This window comes from Benincasa hispida, chromosome 11, assembly GCF_027475165.1.
Source record: "Benincasa hispida cultivar pf3 chromosome 11, pf3_genome.v1.1, whole genome shotgun sequence".
Lineage (NCBI taxonomy): Eukaryota > Viridiplantae > Streptophyta > Magnoliopsida > Cucurbitales > Cucurbitaceae > Benincasa > Benincasa hispida.
Window position 1 is genome coordinate 4219710 of NC_143488.1, and position 9891 is coordinate 4229600.

The 9891-nt window shown below is 29.8% G+C and overlaps 1 protein-coding gene across 1 annotated transcript; it reads left to right on the top strand.

Moving 5' to 3' along the window:
- Positions 1-548: 548 nt before the first annotated feature.
- On the top strand, positions 549-1552 carry LOC120091498 (uncharacterized). The gene is made up of 4 exons (XM_090306724.1): positions 549-564; positions 678-821; positions 901-1018; positions 1324-1552. Exons 1-4 carry the CDS (start codon positions 549-551, stop codon positions 1349-1351), a joined length of 306 nt encoding a protein of 101 aa, XP_090162850.1. The 3' UTR covers positions 1352-1552.
- The last annotated feature ends 8339 nt before the right edge of the window (positions 1553-9891 follow it).

The window sequence follows — 9891 nt, forward strand, 5'->3', positions numbered from 1 at the left end:
ATACAGAAGCATGGTTTATATGATGGGCTTAACACTGTTAACTGGACTTCAGATTTATGAGTCACCAATTTTACCCACCGAGATTTATTTATTTATTTAATTTTAATATTTTTAGTTTTTTGTTTATTTAATCGATGAAGTTTCACAATTACAAATTTTATTTTTAAGGTTTTGAATTTTTAAATAAAGAACTGACATTAAATTCAAGTTTTATATGTGATACATCAATTAATTTATTAAATATTCACATTGGTCATACCATCTCAAATAGGAAATTGAAAGTTCAAAATTTTATTTGATATAAAATTAAAAATTTGGAGACCTATTAACCATTTTATGATGGACATAAATTTCAAAATTTGAAGACTAAACTTATAATTTAATATTTTTTTTTATACATAATATAATGTCTCGAATTTTTAGATAATTTTAGTTTAATTATTTCGAGATGTTTGGATCATATTTTGAGTGTTGAAGTTAAAATTGAATGTTTGGATTAAAATAAATCAATTTATATTATTAATAATTTGAAAAGTGGATTTTTTTTAATGGAAAGACTTGGAAGTTTGAATTTAATATAAAGGGTGGATAAAGGAAAAAGAAAAGGAAATGAATATTTAATTAAATTAAGATTTGATTTGGGAGTTATATATATAATGAAATAAGAAAATAAAAAGAGTTAAGGATATTTCTATTCTTCTCCCAGCCGCAGACCCCGCCACCGTCTGACTCTCTCTCTTTCACGCTAAACCCAGTCGTCGGCCGTTGCTCCAACCGCCTCGCCTTTGACCGTGCCGCCGTCCACCTTCGTAGCGTCGCCGGTCAGCCCTCTATTCTTCACCGTCAGTTTCTCTCTCTCCATCTTTCTCTCTAGGTCTCTCACAGTTTTCTCTCTCTAAGAGTTTCGTCCGGCCGCCGCCCCACCATCAGTCCCCCGGATTGCCAGAGCCGCCGTCGTCTCCGCCGCTTGGAACCCAACGCCATCGCTCTTGTGGGTTTTCGTCGGAGCTTTGTTTGGGTAAGTTTTTGGTGATTTTAAAAGGAGGTTTAAGGTGTATCTGGATTATCCATGGAAGTTTTGGCCTAATGGTTGGTTTAGTTTCGATTTAGGAGTTTGGAGTTGAGGTCTTGAGGTGTTTATAGTCGCTGTCTAGCAATATCAAGGAGTGATTTTGATGGATTTTAGTAAGTTTTGAGGCTTTATGACTCTTCAGATTTGCTAATGTAATTTGAGTTTAAATTCTTATGGGTGGTCTTTTGTGTACGTTGGAGTTGAACTTGGGCCCTAAAGTTTTGAAATGAGATTTTTGTGTTTTATGTTAGGGGCATTGATCAAGATTTATCTAAGTGAGAAGTAGGATTGATTGAGGCAAGAGAACCACCCTAGTTAGGCGACATGGACAGGACGATAGTATTTGATTTGTCTTGAGCAGCATGATATGAGTATTATTGAATTGTGATGTGTATTATGATTTATGATTCAACGCTTATTTTGAGCATGATGGAGTTGTGTTATGCATTATGATTTATGCTATGAGACCGGTTGGTAATATGTTGCATGTTAAGTAAATAGTTGGCAATTTACCCTTTTAACATTTCTATGTTATAAAAAATTGATTGGTTTTCTACTATGATACTGGGAATCGATGGGTTTCCTACTGAAAACCGATGGGTTTTCAATTATGTTATTGGGTACCCACGAGTTCTCTACTATATTTATACGCCTTCAGCCTCCAGTGACTTGTTAGGATGAGTTAAATCGCTCACTAGATGACCATCCAGGATAAATCTTTTTTATATAGATTATAAGAAATTTTATCCAACAAGTAGTATCAGGACATGAATTTCATGTTAGATTGTCGGGTTTTTTAAGCGTTTATCATTCTTTTGATTCAACTTTTGATAAAAAAAGAGTTTGAGGTTTACATAATAGATGTTTTCAATTTTTTTGGCATCTTAGATTTATAGTTTAATGTTGATTTGATCATTGTTTGGGCTTGTTGTTTTAGGCAAATTGTTTGTAAATGGACTCTTGTGAGTCCCCGTCGTTTGTAGCAATTTTCTATCGTGGAAAAAGCTTAAAATAGAGATGAAAACCGGAATTTAAAGTGCAGACCTAAAAGGTTTTTGTGTAGGGAGCCACTGTCTCATGTTTTGTGCGCCATTAAAAGTTGTTGACTGTCTGATTGTCATGGTTTGTATGTCATGGATTCCTTTGGAACTGAGAGGTGTAATTATTGTGGAAGTTGATCGAAAATTGGGGCTTTTTGGAGCCTAATAAGAGTTAAAGGGGTTTTATTTGAAAATTTTAGTAAATTTAAATTTGATTGATAATTTGGTAAAATTAAATTTAAATCCGATTGGTAATTTAGTTATTTAAATTTAAATTTGTTTGATAACTTTCGATGATCTTTCATTATGTACAATAATATATTTAAGATTACTATATTATTGTGTCTTATATTTTAGATCGAATTGGTCGAAATAATATGTTACCAAAGTAGCCTATGTTATTTAGATTATTTTATTTTTAAAATATAAGAAGTGCATGTTCATTGATTTTTGTGAATGATTATTGACCCAAAGGTAGAGAATTATTTGGCCAAATTATGGATATGTATGTGACAATTAAAAGATTGCTCATGTAAAAAAATAGTTAGTCCAAAAAATATTTTTTTTAGAGTTTATTGTCAGTACTTTAATTATTACGTTCAGTTAATGTTTTTGTCCAAAGGTTAGACATCAATGTTATGCTGGGTATCTTGTTAATGAAGGGATTGAAATTCCCCACAGCGGAAGAAATCGTCTCCCAATTTTAATTTTACATAACAATAATTAGAGGACAGAAACACAAGATAAATAAAACTAATTAAACATGTTTTCTACTATACAAGAAGAAGAAGGATTAGGATATTGCATATCCGTTGAAGACCAATTCTTCCCGTCCTCTCCAATTCACGTCGTCTTCTCCCAGTCTCACGAACACCGCAACCAAACACCAACACGTGGTCTTCCCCGTTATTCTCAGGGACAAGAACCATGCAGAGGTGTGAGCTTGCACTTAAATTTGGAATGAGGGAAGGAGAAGAGATTTGAGAGATTTTCCTGAGAAAATTTGTTTACTGCAAAACAAAAAAGAGAGAAGGAGATGAAGATCAAAGAAAAACTTTTTTTTTTTTATCTCTACTTTCTTTTATGTGATCTTAGGAGTTGAAATGGGAAGAGGGTTATAACTCCCTCCCCTTTAATAATTCAAAATTTGAATTTTAATAAAATAATAAAAATATATATATTAACTAACTTAATACATATAAATATTAAGTTATATGTTATATTACATATAACATATAACCTATAATTTATATTATATTACATATAATATAACCTGTAGCTTTTATATAAATCACATTCTTATAATTCAATATTTAAATCACATTCAAATAACAACTCCTCTCATCAAACTATATAAATTTAATATGAATCATATTCATATTAATTTTAACATATAGTTAATTATATTCACGTAATTAATATTTGAATTATATTCAAATATTTATTTCTGTCATAAAACTATATACATTTAATATGAATCATATTTAACATATCGATTTTATATGAATCATTTTCATATAACTAATATTTGAATCATATTCAAATATTTATTTCTCTCATAAAATTATATATAAATTTAATATGAATTATATTCACATTAAATTTTAACATATGAATCATCTTCATATAATTAATATTTGAATCATATTCAAATATTTATTTCTCTCATAAAATTATATAATGTATCAACATACATTATATAATGTATCTATATACATTTTAATTGTATTTCATACAATTAATTCCCTTTAATTAATTTAAACAATTCAAATTAAATCAAAATTAATTTGATTCTCATCAATCCTCATTGAGGTAATGAAGGGACCTTATGGACCTATAAATTGAAGCTCCAATGATATGAGATTAATTAATTAAACTCTTTTAATCAAATTAACCAACATTCATTAACTGTTGGTCACTCCACAAAAGACGGACAATTGAACTCTTTGCACTATAAATATATTTCTATATCCATTATATATAACCAATCAATACTGCGTTGACCCTTTACAAATTGCTCGTAAGTACAGTTGGGTCAAATTATTTTTTTTACCCCTGTAGTTACATCTAACTCCTTAAATACCACTAATCCTTCTAATGAACAATTAGTCATAGTGCAACTATGACAGAACTTCTCTCAAGCCAGGGTGAGGCGCCTCATTATTCAAGCCTCAGAATCAGCCCTTAAGGAGACAATTTATCTTCTTACTCTAACTATAGGAAATGAGTGAATTCCTTCTTGTGTAGTTGTGTTCCCAACTCCCCAATCAGATGAATTCTAAAATGGTAGGCTTATTGAGTCGGCGAATTGGGTCACTCTCACCTATACAAATCAAAGGATCACCCTCATAGGCAGGAGTTCACAACTCACTCAGGATTAAGATCAAGTCACCTATGGTCATCCTGGTGAAATGTAAGTCTCTTCTAGCAATGACGTTATGAAAGACTTAACATTTTATGGTCTGGTCTTTATACAAACTCTTTTGTATAGGATACCCCTGCTCACATGTCTCCACAAGAATGATCCGGATTAGATCATTTGTATTACTTTATAACAATTGTAACAACTACAAAGCGGGTCGTATCAGTAGTGTTACTAGGATAAGGCACCCAACCTTATCCATATACTACAAACCATTTAAGTTATCACTTAAACATGATCCGCTTATATGTCTCTACATACATGTTTAAGTTACATCAAATAACCTTGGATCTTGGGTTAATGGATTACTGCAGAAGCAATATAAAATTAATCAACCATTGATTTAACTAACATAAAACTACGAGGCTTTAGGACATACACCCCAACAATTTCCCACTTGCACTAAAGCCGGGAAAATATGAGTCGGTAAGACATGTATCCTAGGGCATACACTATACCCTACATGTATCATAGGGCATACACTATCGCATAAAGTGAATATATTAAGTTATGTCTGAAACAATTTTCAAATATCTCAAGACACCTTGAACATAGGCAAATTATTACTTCACAAGCAAAATACTACCTCTCAATCCAATAGACACCATCTAGGATAAAACATGGATTTCTCTAAATTCAATATAAAACAGTGTAACTCGTAAAAAATCAAATCTTAAACTATATAAATTGAAGTTTTATTATTCGTAAGTTTTAGTTTTCAACACTCGATGGTCATACCATCTCCTCGATTAAACCAACCAATTACACATTAAATATTAATGAAGTCTCATGTAAAATTGATATCCCCTCAACATTTGAGGTGTCTTAGTAAACATTTTCCTTAGACATATCAACGCCATTGTAAATTGGTACATTACCATTCCATCTTTCGCAATCGCATCAAACATTAAATAACTACTTTGTAAATGTAAGCTACATGAGACAAATTAAACATGTCCTAAACATCTTTATGTAGACTTTTATTATAAAAAATCACTTCAAATCAACTATTTGAAATTGGTTGAATAGTCAAAACTTGTATATTGATTTTTACTTCATTCATAATGAGCAAATATCAATATAAAACAGATAAATATCCATATTTCATTTTCTTGTCTGTACAAGAATATCGTCATTGCTTAAAGTCATTGATTATAATACTATATCAAAAAATTTCTTGAAATTGAATAGATGCTTTGAACTCCTTTTCATAAAAGAATGTATTCATTTTTACACATCTCATATGCAATAACGAATGCACTAAGATTGTTGTAAAACTAGGTAGAAAATTGACTCATTGTCTATTTTCACCCAACAACTCTAGCATGGGTTTTCATATGACGCCAAGAGTCTTACTTTGAAGATCTATATCTCCAAATACTACACTTTCAAGCTTTCTTTTTGTAGACACCTGCATATCTTATGAGGTAACCTCATCAATGAAAGTCTACAAAAAAATGATTGAGATTAAGCACAATACTTCATCTCCTAACTATGACTTTAATAACGTTTGTCAACTTCTTTCAATACTTGTCATCTAGTATGACCACTTTGACTTCCAATAAGTCATAACATAGGTAGAGACATCACATGACTATCCCACTACTGAAAGATTCATAAATGTTTTCCCACTATTGAAAGATTCATAAATTGTCATTTTGTCATCTTATATGACAATAAAGACTTCAGGTAAACCTTATCATAAAGGTTGAGTTAACTCATAACTCTCCCACTACCATGAAAACTTATCTGTTTGACAGCCAGATGTTAATGTTCAAATGAAACAAATGGTCAACAACATTTGTTAACTATTACATGGTTGTACTTGAAATAATTTCATCAACATAGTCTGCACTTTTCAACTTTCTAAATAAATCAGTATTTGTCACGCAAATACATCATTTTACTTTGGAATGTCCAAAGGAATACTTAGATATCTTTTAAACATTACTTTTAGTAAAAGTTTGTTTTGACACAAGTGTCTCAACTTACTCAAAACCTGAAATGTCATAAACAAGTTTTATAACACTTCTATGATACAACAATGTTTCGCAAACATGTTGGCAGAAATAACGTTCAAAACAATGCAATCTATGTCGCATTACCTTAATAAAGTCAGACATCAGTGTCATTTAAAAACATTAGGACTCAATGCAATAGAGAACTTAAAATGTACTAAGTTGAACAAAGCCATATTTCTCCTACAACAAAATGTCACACAAATTATACTAAATGCTCCAAGTGAGATCTCATCTCATCTTTATCAATTAGGCTTAGTACATCAAATATTCGATACTAATTATGATTAAATCATAATGTCACAATACGTTTGCCTAAGGAATTTAAACTTTAGTCTAATTTCTTTTGAACATTTCAAAGAAAATAAGACATGAGTTGAATTGGAACATGATACATTTATTCATAAATACTCATCAATCATATTAATGGATTATATATGAAATCAGATTTATGCTTTTTAACATAGGATCACTTGGGTCAAAGAAAGAAGGTCTAACATTGGCTAGATAACTTTATCTAACAAGGTTTAATGACACACATGTATGAGAAGCAAGGCTTTTGACAGGTAATAATAATTTAACTCTAACTCTTAGAGAATTATCCGTAACTGTCATTTCTAAAAACCAAAGTCATGTATCCTTCAGGAGAATAAATTTTTTCTTTATTTCCGGATTCATTAATCCTTACACTCTCACAGTTGAGTAGTAAGCGTATTCTTTAATACACAAAAATGTGTATATTTAATGCTGAACATATTTTCAAAACAACTTTTGAAAAGATGTCTAATTACCAAAACTATTCATACGTTATGAAATATTTTAGTAATTTTTCTTGGAGAAATTGAATGTCTCTCATGGTGATAAAAGCATCATACTCGGCATAAATAAACATCATTACATTTGAATGCACAAAATGCATTTAATTAAACCTGAACATGCTTTATTACTAACTATTCATAGACTATAAAATATTTAGTAATAAAACTTGGAGAAGTGAAATTTCTCTTATGGTGATAAAAACACCATTAATGCCTCCCACTACTTTAATTGGATGAGCATCGTGTTGCCAATTAGTAAAACTATTTTACTTATATAAGTATTCGTCAAGATTTACAATCTAATTGTAATGAAGAAAAATTCTGATAGTGAATCATTTTTTAGCTATCAAGGTGTGAATTTATATTCTCCACCATGAACTTAGTAAATTAGATTTACTTGTTCTTATTTTTTTTCTTTTTGAGACATTTCCAAAATCCCTTAACAACTGATATCCCAAACTAATTGAAAATTTTCTTCATTAGCTCTAGTCATTATAATTTTCTTGGAACCCCGATGATACTTAACTTTGTAGATCATTTAGCTTCTCATGACTCCAACATACAATATGTTTTGTCATGTTTTATCTAGACACATCATATGTTATGTAGATAATTACAATAAGCTATCGCTGCAAAGTTTATTCATAAACACTTCATGAAATGGCAACGATTCTTTTGAGAACATTTTCCAAATTAAAAGACAAAATTACAATGCTCTTATGTGTTGATAAAAATTTCATTGTAATATATTCATCAAAATCTTTGACTTATATCGGTAATTAAAACTTTTAGAGAAATAGACATAACTTTGAATTATATAAAATATGTTAATCAATTATATTCAATCTATTATCCATTCTAATTCAACAAAGAAATTTAAAGATGAATCCATGAATTTGAATATGAATCCCATTCATATAAATGCAAAATTTCTATTGCTATGATACTTCAGTGAGTAAGAATAAAAGCCACCGTAGGACAGTCAGTCATTTCTTCATTAGATTGAGGCATTCTCAACCAAATGTTACACCAGAATAACTCTTTATTCCTATAACATCTAGTTACCATATTTTGGTCAAGAAACCATTAACTTACCTAACAATTTTTTGTAAGTATAACCCTTCATTTTAGATTCTAGAATTATGCCCCAATGAGCCAACCGTAAGGAAAAATCGATTAGGACAAAAACTAAAGCAATCATATTCATTTCTGGCGTTTAGGTAAAGTTTCATGCAAACACCATCCATAGGGGGATACAAGCAAAGGTGTCTAGAGGCCGAGCATAAAAGTTTACTGTAAACCAATGAAAGAGACCGTGGGATGTGTTAATACACTTCCTCTTCCACTTACTATAAACACTCTCTCCATTCATCTTGGTATTGACCTATACAAACACCATCCATAGGGGGACACAAGCAAAGGTGTCTCAAGGCCAAGCATAGATCTTACGATGTGAACTATTTAGGGAGAAACGTGAAAAGGAAATTAAAGTATCATATACATCATTTTCCTCTCACGGAGTGTTTTACAAATAAGGGTTTATAACTTAGGTAAATTAGACTAATTCACCTTCCAGGTTGGTTCCCAGGTAGGGGTGTTCCGTTTCTGTCAGCTTAAATACCTCAGCCTTAGACAGTACATTCTTTAGACAAAGATCCCTTATAGATAATTATGTTATAAATTTAATCTTTTATTTACTCCAATTTAATCCTATTAAAAGGGAATTAAAAGATTAATCACATTTCTAATCATATTAGAAATAAATATTAATATAGGGCTAGGTGAAATTAATTTTAAAACATTTAAAATTAATTTTAACTTATGTTTGCATGCAACTCTTGATTATAGATTTTAATTCTAATTTCATTTAACTTATAACTATTATAAAGTTTAATGAAACAATTAAAACCTAAACCATGCATCTAATGGCATACATAAAAATATAATAATTATATTTCTAAGGTAACGTCATGCTTCATGCATTTTCATTTTCATTATATAACATAACATTTAAATTATCAAATAATGAAAATAAATAACATACCCATCATATAATATAACACTTATATTATACATCATACTAATATAACATTTATAATAAAGTATGATGCATAAACATGTTACTATTCATGCAATCATATAATACAACTCTTATATTAAATATGATGCATGAGCATGCTATGTAACTATATAATATAACTTTTGTATTAAAATGATGCATGATTTTATATTTATCCTATGGTGGGATTTATACTATATGACATATAAAAAATTAAAACCATACATCATATGTATAATTAAATAAAATAGCAATATTGGACCGAAGTTGGCATCCTAAATATTAATTAAATTAATATAATACTTATATTAATTTAATTAATGAAACAACAATTAATAATTAATTATTACAAATTAATAATTTAAAAAAACGAAAATTTGAAGTTAATGTATCGTTTCAGTTAATGTTTTTGCCCAAAAGCTAGATATCAATGTTGTGCTATGTATCTTGTTAATGAAGGGA